Source organism: Podarcis cretensis, assembly GCF_951804945.1.
Source record: "Podarcis cretensis genome assembly, chromosome: 18".
Taxonomy (NCBI): domain Eukaryota; kingdom Metazoa; phylum Chordata; class Lepidosauria; order Squamata; family Lacertidae; genus Podarcis; species Podarcis cretensis.
In genome coordinates this window covers 5,104,927-5,120,375 of record NC_137188.1, presented here as the reverse complement: position 1 = coordinate 5,120,375, position 15,449 = coordinate 5,104,927, and the positions used below count along the sequence as shown (strand labels likewise).

General features: G+C 47.5%; 1 protein-coding gene across 14 annotated transcripts in view; it reads left to right on the top strand.

Moving 5' to 3' along the window:
* Window positions 1-14,764, top strand: part of PTPRS (protein tyrosine phosphatase receptor type S) — a 327,352-nt gene extending 312,588 nt beyond the window's left edge. For all 14 annotated transcript variants that reach the window (XM_079960405.1, XM_079960406.1, XM_079960400.1 and 11 more), the window contains 5 exons: window positions 960-1,086; window positions 3,359-3,484; window positions 6,453-6,607; window positions 11,017-11,152; window positions 13,482-14,764. In XM_079960405.1, coding sequence (XP_079816531.1) covers window positions 960-1,086; window positions 3,359-3,484; window positions 6,453-6,607; window positions 11,017-11,152; window positions 13,482-13,550 — 613 coding nt within the window. In that variant the 3' untranslated portion in view covers window positions 13,551-14,764. The remainder of the gene's footprint in view (window positions 1-959; window positions 1,087-3,358; window positions 3,485-6,452; window positions 6,608-11,016; window positions 11,153-13,481) is intronic.
* The last annotated feature ends 685 nt before the right edge of the window (window positions 14,765-15,449 follow it).

The following is a 15,449-nucleotide window of genomic DNA, read 5'->3' as shown; positions in this document are numbered from 1 at the left end:
TAACATTATTTTATAAAAATGTTTGTTACCTTGATTTCTTATTCTTCCGGTCAGTTCCGCCATTTCTGCATATATCACAAGTTTTTGTATCCGTTCTTCCTTTCCTGGGACTTCTGCTTCTTTCCATTTTGGGGCAAGTAGCATTCTTGCTGCTCTAGTAGTATACAGGAATAAATTTCTATGCAATTTAGGTAGTTCTGTCCCTATAATTAATAAAAGAAAAGCTGGTATACCCCATAGAGGACCTTAAGGTCCATGAATAATCATAGTTTAGAGGTCCCGGGCCCTAAGGAAGTCAGATTATCCTCCACCAGGGTCAGGGCCTTCTTAGTGATGGCTCCGACCTGGTGGAATGCTCTGTCCCATGAGACCAGGGCCCTGCAGGATTTAACCTCATTCCGCAGTGCCTGTAAGACAGAGCTATTCCACCTGGCTTTCAATTTGAATTCCGCCTGATCTTTTATTCCCCTTCCCTTCCCTCCCCCGCTCTGGGATCCCACAGCTAATTCTCCCCTGGCCTCCTCGCTGGCCCAAATAGGACTAATTTAGCCAGCTAGCCCTGGTGATCATCTAATGTTTATTGGATAGATTTCCCCCTAAATTGATTTTAGAACTTTGAATTTATTGTTATTCACGCTTTTATACTGTATTTTATGCTGTTTTTTGTTGTATCACAATTAAGTGTTTTAAATTTGTTGTTAGCCGCCCTGAGCCCTGTTTTCTGAACCAGGAAGGACGGGGTATCAAGAAAAAATTATTTATGTTATTATTTATTTATATTCTGGGGTTGTTGTGTTTTTTTAATAAAAGTTATTTTGAACATCCTTTTCAATTCATTGTATATCATTTCCCAGCAAGCTTTAACCTTACTTACAAGACCACCACATATGATAAAAAGTCCTGTATGCAGAAGCCCATGGGTGTTTTTAATGACGCTTAGCCTTCTCTCTCCCTGGCAGGCAACAGAGAGCGTACATCGCCACGCAAGGTCCGCTGGCGGAGACCACAGAAGACTTTTGGCGGATGCTGTGGGAGAACAATTCCACCATTGTCGTGATGCTGACCAAACTACGAGAGATGGGGCGGGTAAGCCAAAGGGGGCGGGCTGGTGGCGGCGGAAAGGAGATGAGAGAATCTCCCCCGGTCATGCCCTGGAATCTGTAGCTTGAAGCTCCTGTCTGGACATTTAAAGTACGATGCAGTTAGATAGATAGATGATAGATAGATAGATAGATAGATAGATAGATAGATAGATAGATAGATAGATGATAGAGATAGATAGATGATAGATAGATAGATAGATAGATAGATAGATAGATAGATAGATAGATAGATATAGATAGATAGATAGATAGATAGATAGATAGATAGATAGATAGATAGATGATAGATGATAGATAGATAGATAGATAGATAGATAGATAGATAGATGATAGATGATAGATAGATAGATTGGGGGTACAAGCATTTAAAACAATGTACAACAATAAATTGGGATGCAGGTGGTGCGTGGGGTAAACCACAGAGCCTAGGACTTGCCAATCAGAAGGTCGGCAGTTTGAATCCCCGCGACGACGGGGTGAGCTCCTGTTTTTCGGTCCCAGCTCCTGCCAACCTAGCAGTTCGAAAGCACGTCAAAGTGCAAGTAGATAAATAGGTACCGCTCTGGCGGGAAGGTAAACGGCGTTTCCGTGCGCTGCTCTGGTTCGCCAGAAGCGGCTTAGTCCTGCTGGCCACATGACCCTGAAGCTGTACGCCGGCTCCCTCGGCCAATAAAGCGAGATGAGCGCCGCAACCCCAGAGTTGGCCACGACTGGACCTAACGGACAGGGGTCCCTTTACCCTTTACCTTTACAACAATAAATTTACAATTTATAACTGCGATAAGTTTATAGACACTGAAAACTTTAAGATAAGCTATTGCATTAGTGGTTTAGTGGTAGAATTCTCGCCTGCCACTGCGCAGTTCTTTCCCTAAAGAATCGTGGGAAAGGGGGCAAGCAGAAACAGAGGAAATGGACATTGGCAATGTTCACCATCAGGCAGAAGTCCCCGAAGAGGTGGAGGGAACTACTTCCAAAACATTTCTGGGTCTTAAGAGCCAGGTCAGTGACCTTGTTTTCCCAAAGCAACACAGCAACAACTCTCTGCCCTCCATTAAAATCTGCAGCTTGGCATCTCCCTAAGCAGACCCAGCCTGTTTTTCCTAATTGCACTATGTTTAGCTCCCAGAGCTTCCTTGGGGAATGCAAATCGGGGTTTGTATTTTTAGGTCAAGCAGGATAGATTGCAGAAGCCAGGTGGGCCTTCCTTCGTAGCTGTGGTATTAAATTGTTGTGATCACTACTGCCTTTGCCGGGAGGTCCAAGGGGTGCCGTGCAGCAACATATAAAATAGAGCAGTCGAAACAAATTGTGATCACAGCTAGGGTGTCCATCCTAAAAGGGGCAGAGCTCTGGGGTCCAAGACCCTTTGCTGTTTGTGTAGCAGCGGGTCCCCGTCTCCAGCATCCTACAGCTGCCGAATCAGCAAAAAAGGGGAGTCTGGGGGCCCCCTCGCCCTTTGTACTGAGGGAAAGGAGGGGAATCAGCCGCCAAGGATGGGCTCCTTGGGTCATTCTGGAGAACAGCAAGGAGTTGTCCTCTGAAGTCCGGAGTTAAGCCATTTAGGAACGCCGAAAAGACAAGGTTCCTTCCGTTTCAAGAGAAGGGCATGGCAAGTTTTGTTATGTACGCTGGAACACCAAGGAAAGCACTCTTTAAAATTAGGTTTACTGGAGGATTCCAAATCAACCGTGCAGAGGAAATAGATCAAGCTGAAAGGCAGATATCCCCTGATCGTCGCAATGCTAATTGTTGTTATTTAGTACCGTATTTTTTGCTCTATAAGACTCACTTTTCCCCTCCTAAAAAGTAAGGGGAAATGTGTGCACGTCTTATGGAGAGAATGCAGGCTGCGCAGCTATCCCAGAAGCCAGAACAGCAAGAGGGATTGCCACTTTCACTGCGCAGCGATCCCTCTTGCTGTTCTGGCTTCTGAGATTCAGAATATTTTTTTTCTTGTTTTCCTCCTCCAAAAATTAGGTGCGTCTTGTGGTCTGGTGCGTCTTATAGAGCGAAAAATACGGTGATTATAAGATTGTGTATAAGCTTAGAAGGCTGTGTGATCTTATGAGGGGCGTGGTCACGAGGGGGCGTGGCTCGATGACTGTTGTGAAAAGGACCGTGCACACCTGAGTTTGCCGCTAAACGGCTGCTCTTGAGTGTCCACAAAAGGCCAGGGTGAAGGGGTCTGTCTCTAGCATGCGGCAAAAGCTGAGCAACAAATAGGGTGTGATTTATTGTCTTTGGGCCAACAGGAAAAGTGTCACCAATACTGGCCAGCAGAGAGATCCGCCCGGTACCAATACTTTGTGGTTGACCCCATGGCTGAATACAACATGCCTCAATACATTCTCCGGGAGTTCAAGGTCACCGATGCCAGGGTGAGTCCACACTCCGCGTTGTTGGTGCTCCGCAAGCCAAGGAAGGCAATTGGTCAGTTTGGGGCCATATTGTTGCCGAATTCTACTCAATATGGATCCAGAGCAGATTCCAGCGTACATTGAGCAGAGTAAAAACTTAAACACGTTGCAGGATTCCCCCCCAAATAGACCATAGGCAATTGTATTTCATCCAGCAGAGCTTTACTGAAGGCAAATGAGCATAGTGGCTACAAATCCAATACATTCAGGATTGGCCCTGTCCATAAGAAATCCAGTTGCAGCAGACTTAACCTAAACTTTGTTGTTGTTGTTTAGTCGTGTCCGCCTCTTCGTGACGCCCTGGACCAGAGCACGCCAAGCACTCCTGTCTTCCACTGCCTTCCGCAGTTTGGTCAAACTCATGCTGGTAGCTTCAAGAACACTGTCCCACCATCTTGTTCTCTGTCGTCCCCTTCTCCTTGTGCCCTCCATCTTTCCCAACATCAGGGTCTTTTCCAGGGAGTCTTCTCTTCTCATGAGGTGGCCAAAGTCTTGGAGCCTCAGCTTCAGGGTCTGTCCTTCTAGTGAGCACTCAGGGCTGATTTCCTTCAGAAAGGAGAGGTTTGATCTTCTTGCAGTCTATGGGACTCTCAAGAGTCTCCTCCAGCACCAGAATTCAAAAGCATCAATTCTTCGACGATCAGTCTTCTTTATGGTCCAGCTCTCACTTCCATACATCACTACTGGGAAAACCATAGCTTTTACTATAGGGACCTTTTAATATGTGGCCTAGGTTTGTCATTTCTTTTCTCCCAAGAAGCAGGCACCTTTTAATTTCGTGACTGCTGTCACCATCTGCAGTGATCACAGAGCCCAAGAAAGTGAAATCTCTCACTGCCTCCATTTCTTCCCCTTCTATTTGCCAGGAGGTGATGGGACCAGTGGCCATGATCTTCATTTTTTTGATGTTGAGCTTAGGTCTTAGCAGTGAGTCTGTAAGTGACTGTGGTTCACACATATTTAAAAAACGTTCTGAAAACGCTATTTTAAAAGCCTTTTTAAAAATACATTTGTACTTGGTTGAGTCGAACGTTTTGGCTCCCGAACGCCGCAAACCCGGAAGTGAGTGTTCCGGTTTGCGAACTATTTTTGGAAGCTGAATGTCCGTTGGGTCTTCTATGGCTTCTGATTGGCTGCAGGAGTTTCCTGCAACCAATCAGAAGCTGCGCTTTGGTTTCCGAACGTTTTGGAAGCCGAATGGACTTCCTAAACGGATTCTGTTCGACTTCCAAGGTACTACTGTACATTGAATTTTCCATAAGGCTCATCATCGCCATCTAGGGTCACACGTTGTATATTGCACTTAAAACACACTTGAAGTATTTTATTTGCAGCTGGGTCCCAATTCTGGATCCACATAGGTTTCTGGGCAGCAGTTTGCCAAACATTTGGGACTCAGGTGTTTCTCCCAGCCATGCCTAGAGATGCTGAGGATGAAACGGATACCTTCGGCATGCCCAGCAGATGTTCTTAACTCCCAAGATTTGGTCCTCCCTCAACTTTGTCACGCTGGAGCCAGAGAGAAATGGCACACAGTTTTCTCTTGAAACAATGCAGCTCTCTTGCTAACCTCTCTCTCTCGCTCCCTCGCTGGCTGTTCTGATGATGTTGTTTTTCTTCCTGTCGGCTTATCGCAATTTTTCTCCGCCACGATGCAAGGCCCCCCTCAATTCGTACTGCGTGAGCTCTGGCGATGGAGCCACTGCTGCATTTCCTCCTAGCAGCGGCCTGTTTCCCACTGTGTAATTTCTTTGAACTCATTTCAAACGATTATTACGTTTTGGGATGCGCGAACACACCGTCGCCAGTTGTACAGAAAGTGTCTGATTGGAAACGGTTTCCTGTTGTTCGTGTGTGTGGCTGTTTAAGCTCACACAGCAACATACAGTGCAACTGCCCTTGCTACAAAAAGGAATTTAGGATGGTTGGCGTACATAAAGAGATGGAGGGAACTCCATTCGCTTTGCATTTAAATGTGAATTTGCCCAGGTCACACTTTTCAAAACGATGTGCGGGCCTAACAAATGATTTGAAATTTGCACTTCTCCAAGGGAAGTGGGAGGGACGCGGGTGGCGCTGTGGGTTAAACCACAGAGCCTAGGACTTGCTGATCAGAAGGTCGGCGGTTTGAATCCCCGCGACGGGGTGAGCTCCCGTTGCTCGGTCCCTGCTCCTGCCAACCTAGCATTTCGAAAGCACGTCAAAGTGCAAGTAGATAAATAGGTACCACTCCGGCGGGAAGGTAAACGGCGTTTCCGTGCGCTGCTCTCGTTCGCCAGAAGTGACTTAGTCATGCTGGCCACATGACCCGGAAGCTGTACGCCGGATCCCTCGGCCAATAAAGCAAGATGAGCGCCGCAACCCCAGAGTCGGCCACGACTGGACCTAATGGTCAGGGGTCCCTTTGCCTTTGAATGTTGCCATGCAGTTCTTTGTGTGCAAAAATGCAAAACGAAACAAAAAAAACAACGCCCTGATGTCAAGTGTGCATGAAAATGCATATAACAGTCAAAACTTTATTGCATTAGGGGAAATTGCATCTCCAAAAATGTGCATGTGTTAGAAGGCTGGTGGGTTTTCATGCGGACTTTTTAAGGGAGGGCCAAAAATCTGAGCCAAGTGGAAGAGAAGCAGCCTTGTAGGCTGCCCCTTGCCCCTGAGAAGGAGGGAGAGTGGGAGGAAAAAGCAATACAGTTAAATTAAAATCTTTTATTCATCCTCCACAGGCAAGGCCAGCTTGGCTGTGGAGGAAACGCCAGCCAGCTGGGGGTTTGAAAGAACCCAAATCAAATTTGCTCAAGTCTACAGCCATCGCTCAGCTCTCAGAAATCTCGCTTTCCTGCAATTTCGTTTCTTTGCATTTCCCCCCAGCCTAACAGAGAAGTGTTGTGTTTTTTCCTCCCTCTCCCTGTTCTCCACCCCCCCCCAGGATGGCCAGTCACGGACCGTGCGTCAGTTCCAGTTCACGGACTGGCCAGAGCAAGGCGTGCCAAAATCCGGTGAAGGCTTCATTGATTTCATCGGGCAGGTGCATAAAACTAAGGAGCAGTTTGGCCAAGATGGGCCCATCTCCGTCCACTGCAGGTAAGCCCCTTCGCAGGCGGCAGTTGAGGAGCCAGGAGCAATCCTGGAACCAGCAACACAAACTCTGCGAAAGGAAATAATCCATTGCAAATTCTCCTCCTGCTTAATTTGCACCTTGGAATGGAAAGACGGCTGTTCAGCCATCCTTTGATGCTAAGCTTAAGCCTCTGTCGACGGGCTGTCTCCTGATTGGATGGGAAGCTGCCTAAATCCTTGGCATTAGCACAGGACGTAGCCCAAAAATGCAGACTTTTTATTGTGTATCCTTTTCCTCCCTCTCTTTCTCTTAATTTGAGGGTGGTGGCGGTTATTCAAGGCCAGCTTCTATTTGTGGCAAGTGGTTTCTGAACTTTTTGGGGGGCCACCACCCACTAGGTCCCGCAGACTCATCCCCAATGTCCCCCTCGCTACCCCTATGAAAAGCATTATTCGGAATAGCAGTCTGTAGGGAAGCCGCAGGGGAAAGTAATAGCACAGTGAACTCCCAAACCGTAACAATTAATTGCACGTTCATTCAAAATCCAGTTTGAACTAATTAGTTTAATGCATTCAGCAAAACTGATGGGGCTTGGTGCAGTCTGATAGTCATATATAAAAATCCCCTCTCAATTGAATGTTGAACGATTCAGAACAGATAAAGTCTTCCTTCCCATACCACATACACTAGTGGCCAAAATTGTGGAACCTTTTGGGAAAAGTGCATTTCCGAGGTTTGATGGCACATAACACCTGATTGGCTCTCTAAACACCCATGCTCACTGGCTGCATTCAAATGAACAAAAACGGCATATCAACCTAAGCAAGTTGTGCTTCCTTTTTTCTGGTTATTTGGCTATAACTTTTGATAGAACACAGATAATTGAACAAACTTTGTTGCGTTACATTCTTCATTAAATCACCTTTCCATTGATAAATAAATAATTGATAAAGCATTGATAAATACTTTTATGGTGTCACATCCCCCCCCCCCCCGAAGAAAGTGGAGTTATGAGCCATCAAACCTCAGATGTTTTGAGGAGTATATGGGAAAACACTGCTCTAAAAAGAATTTGTTGATATGCATCGATTAAGTATGTAAAGTACAAGCGAGAACAATAATTAGAAATGGCTATAAGAGCTGTGTTATCCAAAGAATGCAATGATAGTATTTGAATTTGAGCTAAAGGAAGTCGAGTCGTGGTGGAGGGAAGTCGCGGGGGTAGTAGGGTTTGTATTTGCAGTGTAGGGTGTACATGTAGTTTTGTATTTGTTTGTTTATTTTATTTCAATTTTCTGTATCATTTATTAAGATTTTTTAAAAAAAATTAAAATTATCTTCCCATTGATATATACTTTTATGGTGTTACTCCAAAAAAAAAGGTGGTGTTATGAGCCATCAAACCTAAGAAATACACTTTTTCCAAAAAGGTTTCCACAATTTTGGCCTAGTCTCTTGGGCTTGCCGATCGGAAGGTCGGCGGTTCGAATCCCCACGACGGAGTGAGCTCCCATTTCTCAGTCCCTGCTCCTGCCAACCTAGCAGTTCGAAATCACACCAGTGCAAGGAAGGTAAACGGCGTTTCCATGCGCTCTGGTTTCCGTCACAGTGTCCTGTTGCGCCAGAAGTGGTTCAGTGCTGCTGGCCACATGACCCGGAAACCTGTCTACAGACAAATGCTGGCTCCCTCAGCCTGAAAGCGAGATGAGCGACACAACCCCATAGTTGCCTTTGACTGGCTTGAACCTTCCAGGGGTCCTTTACCTTTTAATAATAATAATAATAATAATAATAATAATAATAATATCATCAATTTGTTAATTGTCTTCTAAGCACTGTGGTAATTCACACACAAGATAATTCACTGTGGTAATTCGCACACAAGATAATTGAAAACATTTACAACCAGGCGAAATCCTTAACATATTTTAGGGGACGATGACCCTCAAACCAGTTTGCAAAAACAAAAAAGATAAAACAATAAAACGGTCACTTTAAAAATTGCAGCCATGATTTAGAAAGTAAAAGCCACAGTAAGGTAAAGGTAAAGGGACCCCTGACCATTAGGTCCAGTCGTGACCGACTCTGGGGTTGCAGCGCTCATCTCGCTTTACTGGCCAAGGGAGCCGGCATACAGCTTCCAGGTCATGTGGCCAGCATGACTAAGCCGCTTCTGGTGAACCAGAGCAGCGCACGGAAACGCCGTTTACCTTCCCACCGGAGCGGTACCTATTTATCTACTTGCACTTTGATGTGCTTTTGGACTGCTAGGTTGGCAGGAGCAGGGACCAAGCAACGGGAGCTCACCCCGTCATTGCGGGGATTCGAACTGCCGACATTCTGATCGGCAAGTCCTAGGCTCTGTGGTTTAACCCACAGCGCCACCCGCGTCTCTAAAAGCCACAGTAGGCTAAAGTAAAACTCATGCAAGCTTTCTAAAGGTTTGTCTAGATAATAAGGTTGCCATCCTGATTTGTATAGGCCTCAGCTTTCAGGACGAACACCTAAACTTGGGCCGGGAGCAAATCGGTAGCCGGTGCAGATCCCGCAATCAGGGTGTTATACGCTGCCGGTAATTTTCCCCCAGAAGCAGTCTAAGCCCCACATTCTGCACTGGCCAAAGGCTCCAGACCAGCCCCACATAGGGTGCATTGCAGTGATTCAACCGATGCCCCCCAGAGTTCCCTAAACAGCAGCGACTGATGGCCACACCTTTCCCATCTACTCTGCCTTAACGGCCGGATGCCGCTGGCTTTATTACGGACTCCAGGGTGGGATTGGTGCCTCAAAACATGCGATGGCCAAACAAAGGAGTAGCTCTCCCTAAGTGTGGCAAACAGAGACTCCTTTCTCCCCCCCCCCCCCGCCCGCCCTGTCCAATTTATGCCCACGGAAGCACCGGTCCTCTGAATTATTATTTTGCTCCCCACCCCGCCGAACTCCTTCAAGAGCACCAAATCCCCTGGGCAGTGGCTTGTTGTTAATCTGCGATTAAAGCCTTAGTTGATTAATCGCACCACTGGAGAGATTAAAGGCTCCCCGTCCAAGCCCTTGGCTTGCTGGCTTTCAGACTTAGCATCGCAGTTGCTAAGTCGGCGTGTGGAATATATATTGTCTGTGTGAGCCAGCTCCTTCCTCCCTCTCCAACCCCCCCCCCCCCGCGCGCGCGCCTCATTCTCCCGCTCGCCTCTCGAGCTGCACCTCAAGGAAGCGAGCAAGACCAGCCAAGCGACTAGGAGGACGGCAAAGTTGACAAGCTATTCACTCTCAGGCGCCGACTTGGTCCTGAGAGAGAAGTCTGTGTCAGTCGTCTTGGGTGCGGAGAGAGACATGTGCAGCAGAAATTCACCAGCGTGTCAGTTTCGTCTCTTGCAATCCTGTTTTTGGTTTTATATTTCTGCACAGGCAACAGTGGTGATAGCTGTTTTCTTTTTTGGCATTGTTAGGATTCACGTTTGTTTGTTTTAAATATACACACAGCTCCTGCTATCCAAATGTTTTGTTATGCGAAGATTCACTTATCCAAACACGAGTCCGCGTAGCGTGCCCAAGCCTCGCTCTACACACCAAAAGGTTCAGATATCCAAACAGCTCTGCATGTAGAGCTGTAAGGAAATAAGCAGCCTTAAACAAGACTTGCTTGTTTGCTTTTTTCTGGTGCGCAGCAGACGTTTCGCCAGAAACCACAGAGGGAAGGAGGGGAAGGAGACTAAACAAATCAGACAGCATTTCCCCCCAACTTCCTTGCTGGCGCTTGTTGGTTTTTGAATGTCTGATGTAGATTTTCAGTTTCATTGTTCTGTGCGGGACAATGACAATAAAGATTATCGTATCGTATCGTACTTCTCCATCTAACAACTGTTTGGATCTGTCATGATGATATCCAAATATACTGTATTTTTTGCTCTATAAGACTCACTTTCCCCCTCCTAAAAAGTAAGGGGAAATGTGTCTGCGTCTTATGGAGCGAATGCAGGCTGCGCAGCTATCCCAGAAGCCAGAACAGCAAGAGGGATTGCTGCTTTCACTGCGCAGCGATCCCTCTTGCTGCTCTGGCTTCTGAGATTCAGAATATTTTTTTTCTTGTTTTCCTCCTCCAAAAACTGGGTGCGTCTTATGGCCTGGTGCGTCTTATAGAGTGAAAAATATGGTAACTACTGTATCTGTGAAATAAAGAACCATCCATCCATTCATTCATTCAACTTGAATGACTTCGGATGCTGGTAGATCACTGCCAGTTTTTGATATTGGATTGTAGATCACACCCTATTCAAAGTCGGACGTGCCTGCTTTAAAAGATGGGGGGCCAGGAGGGAGCTGATTTGGGGGACACACACACTCCCGTTTCTTCCCAGGGAGGTTTCCGAGCGTCGCGTCCAAAGCACAGGGTCACTTCCAATTCCATGACGTTTTCCTTTCTCCTCCTCTGCAGCGCCGGTGTGGGCAGAACCGGCGTTTTCATCACCCTCAGCATCGTCCTGGAGAGAATGCGCTACGAGGGCGTGGTGGACATTTTCCAGACGGTGAAAATGCTTCGGACGCAGAGGCCTGCCATGGTGCAGACGGAGGTAAACAAAGAGAAAGGCTGTGTTTTCCTCCCTGCCAGCTCGGCTCAGGGAGCAGGACTCCTCTGCCTGGCTGCGGGGGCGAGAGGCAGCCTTTCTGCCACCTCTGGAGCGGCAGAGTTTGGGCAGGGATTCCCTTCAGCAGCTGTGCAGTGGCAACAGGAAGGAAGGCTGTGCGGCCGAGTGGGCAAAGCTGGCAGCCTCCTTCGCAGCCGGCTGCTCTTCCTGCTCCAAAGTAGTAAGGGATGATGCGGTTGGGTTAGTGGTTAGAGCAGTGTTTCTCAAACTCCGGTCTCCAACTGTGTTTAGACTACAGTTCCCATCATCCCTGACCACTGGTCCTGAGAGCTAGGGATGATGGGAGTTGTAGTCCAAAAACAGCTGGAGACCCAAGTTTGAGAAACACCGATGAAGCTTGCTGGGTGACCTGGGGCCAGTCGGCCTAAGCTACCTCGCAGGGTTGTTGTGGATTAAATGAGGTGGGGGACAGCCACATATATGCCCCTTTGAGCTAAGTGCAATCAATCAATATAAGTTTCCCTGCGTTGCTCTAGCGCAACATCATGTTGCAGCATGGGCAGAAATAAAAATTCATAGCAATAATCAGTATTCACTGTACTTATTTTTGACTTTTTTGGCGGAAGGGAAGGCTGGTTTTTCATAACAATAATTATAACAACCTGGACTTCATTCATTCTTCGCTCCCCAGGGAGGCTCGGCTGGCGCTTTCATTATATCTTTAGGCGCCAGGCAAAAATGTTCCTTCTTCAACCAGGCCTTGGGTTGATTGATTCATATTCTACAGGCTTTTAAATTTGTTTGTGGGGAGGGGGGGTGTTACTGCTTTGTTGCTTTTGTTTTAACTATCTATTTGTTCTTTCACCTTGTGTTTTTATCCACCCTGAGATCTTAAGACGAAGGGCGGCGGGTATATCGATAAAATAAAAACAGATACAGTGGTACCTCTGGTTGCAAACGGGATCCGTTCCGAAGGCCCGTTCGCAACATGAGAAGAATGCAACCCGCAGCAGCACATCTGCATACGTGTGGGTTGCGATTCACCGCTTCTGTTGACGTCATTTTGCGCTTCTGCGCATGCGCGAGTGGCGAAACCCGGAAGTAACCCTTTCCAGTACTTCCGGGTCGCCGCAAGACGTAACCTGAAAGAACGTACAGTGGTGCCTCGCAAGACGAAATTAATCCATTCCGTGAGGCTCTTCGTATAGCGGTTTTTTCGTCTTGCGAAGCAAGCCCATTGACAGCTTAGCGGATTAGCGCTATTAGCAGTTTAGCGGCTTTTAGCAATCAGCTGATAAGCGGCTGTCAGGGACTCAGCGGGAGCGCAGGGAGGAGAGGAGATGGAAAGCGAGGGGGAGCAATCCGAGGGCAGCGTAGGAGAATATGACAGCAGCCCGATAGATTCCATGAGCCTCTCCAGCGAATCGGAAGATTCACAGAAGGGGGCGCCGATGGGCAGGGCAAGGGGCGACACAAGGGGGACACCCCAGAAGCAAGGGGCCAGCGGGGACTCCCAGAGCAGCAGTTGCAAATCAGGACCAGCTTCCCCACCAGAGCGCAGTGGGGGGGAGGAGTTCCAGGTGTCAGAGCCCACACATGCACCACCAGCGAGAGAAGATGAGTCAGGGTGGACCACGCCTCCATCGGAGAGCGAGTTAACGGTTAAGAGGAAAGTTGCAGGCTGGGCGCGCGCGCCAAGTTCAAAGGTACAGGCGAGCGGCACAGAAGGTAGCCCGGATAGGGAACCAGGTCCTAAAGCCCGCCGGAAGGAGGGGCAAGAATCGTCAGGGTCAGCGTCAGAGGAGTCCAGGAAGGATGAGACCCTAGCGGGCAGGAGGGCCCAGAGGAGAAAGGAATTTAGGAAGAGGTGGAGCAAAGCGAGAGTCTTAAACTGGTGTGGAGGGGGAGGAGACTCAGACAGGACTTCGCCGGTCTAAGGTCGGGACGTAGAGCTGCACGCTGCGGCTTTGAAATGGAGACTGAACCTCAATAAAGACTTTTGTACATAACTACAGCCTAGCGTTGGTCCTCTGTGAGCTGGGACCTGGAGGCAGCTCTGACAGCGGCAGATCAGCTGATAAGCGGCTTAGGGCTTAGGAAAAGGGGGGGGGGAACCCGCAGGAACTCGCAAGACATTTTCGTCTTGCGAAGCAAGCCCATAGGGAAATTCGTTTTGCAAAGCGCCTCCAAAACGGAAAACCCTTTCGTCTAGCGGGTTTTCCGTCTTGCGAGGCGTTCGTCTTGCGGGGCACCACTGTAACATGAAGCGGACGTAACATGAAGTATGAATTGCCCTTTCTTTATTTCCTTCCAGGATGAATATCAGTTCTGTTACCAAGCGGCGCTGGAATACCTGGGCAGTTTTGATCACTATGCAACATAAAACAAAACAAAACGCCAACTCTGAAACAGAAAACAAAAACAAAAAAAACAAAGCCATCCGTTGCACGGACTCTGACCACTTGCAGTCCTGGAAGGTCTTTTCGAGCCAGAGAGGTGAACTTTGACCTTTTTCTATTAGGAAAAAAAGAAAATCGCAGACTGAATTCCGAAGGAAGCTGCCGCCTGTGCCCACTCAGCCCCTGCTACGGGGGGGGGGGGAATCAGCTAGTGAAGCGGCCAGCAGTTCTGCGCCCCCCCCCCCAGCAAACCCTGCACCTCTGGGGCTGCCTCCAGCTCCCTCTCTCTCCTGCCCTGAGGCAGCTCAGATGGAGGGTTGTCCCCCCCCCCCACTTCCCCATTTTCTCTTTAAAAGTGGTGAACTTGTCGTTCTTACCTCATGTGGTGTTTGCGGCGTGGGGGAGTGGTCCCGGGCGGACCCCAAGCGCTTTGGCGGGATTTTTGAAACAAACAAACGTCAGAGAGAGAGAGAGAGAGAGCCCGCGCGCACACCAAACGGAAGAACGAACCAGGCGGGGGCCGGCGAGGAACGACAAGCATGGCCCCTGGCACACTTGCGTTTTAAGAGTTCGGTTTGCATACTAATCTAGTTGGTGAGTTTTAGAGGAAGCCACTCGCAGGGTTGTTGGGTTGTTGTTGTCTTTTGCAGACAGGAACAGAGAGAGAGAGAGAGAGAGGTTTTGGGACAGAAAGCAAGAATCAGCCAGCCTTGAGCACCAACTGAGCCAATCTTTCATAAAAGGAGCAGTATTCTCCTTTATTTTTTGGAGGGGGTTGCAACCTCTGATTTCAATGGTGGATATATGTTTTGCCAACCTGCAGGAAGGTGGGGTGTGCGCAGTGCTTTTTCTGGGGGTACACAAGGGGTACACTGTACCAGCACCCCTTTTTTTCTCAGAGAAAAGCACTGTCGGTCATGTATCTCTCACCTTTCGAAAACTCAGAACATTCCACATCCTTATGATTCCACGGTTTTTTATGTTGAAATAAAAACTGCAATAAGGAGCTATCAGGGAGCCAAAACGTCTCTCAATCAGGAAAACACTCTCCCTTCCTCCTCCTCCTCCTCCACAAACACCCTTTTTCACTTGACCCTCTTCCCCACACAAAATTAACCCTGCATTTGTTCGGTTTCATTTCAACTCCCTCGCAGCCTTTTACTCTCACGGTGGAGGTTATGAAACACCTTTTTAAAAAGGCCACATGGTTCCATTAGCACATCAAAAGCTGACTTTTTTTTCCCTTTTCCTGTTGCAAAACCATGTATTTTTTTTGTGGGGGTGTTTTTGTGCCCTTTCCCGCCCGATGCCAAAGAGAAAAATGGTGAATTTTTTCAGAGCCCCTGGGACAGGATGGATCTTTTGAAGAAAGGGGAGGATTTTTTTGTTGTTGTTGTCAAGGCTGAGGGGACAAGAGCTCTCATCTGCAGGACCCAGGACTTATGGAAACGGGGTGGGGGGGTGGGGGGGCTGGAGAGAACCTTGCAAGTGGCTCTCTTTAAAGAGATGTTAATGTATCTCTAGCAAGTGGCATTCATATTTTTTTTTATTTTGAGTCTCTCTCTCTCTCTTTTTAAAATAGTGTATTTTTTTTCCTTTTTAAAAAAAAACATGTAAAAAAAATTACAGGAGAATATCAGTCAACGAATTTACACGAAAAAAGCAAAAAAAAAAAGCAAATTACTTATTTGTTCATATTATGTTCAAAGACAGTCTATTTTTTCACTGTAGAAACGTTATGTGTAATGGCTGTGTGAGATAAGATTGGGCCGGGGGGGGGGGAATGACGTATGATTATAATTGCTACTTTTACATCTTGCGGTTTTTTTTTACCATTTTGAAAAGAAATGAAGAAGAAGAAGAAAGGTTTAACTTGCTCACAT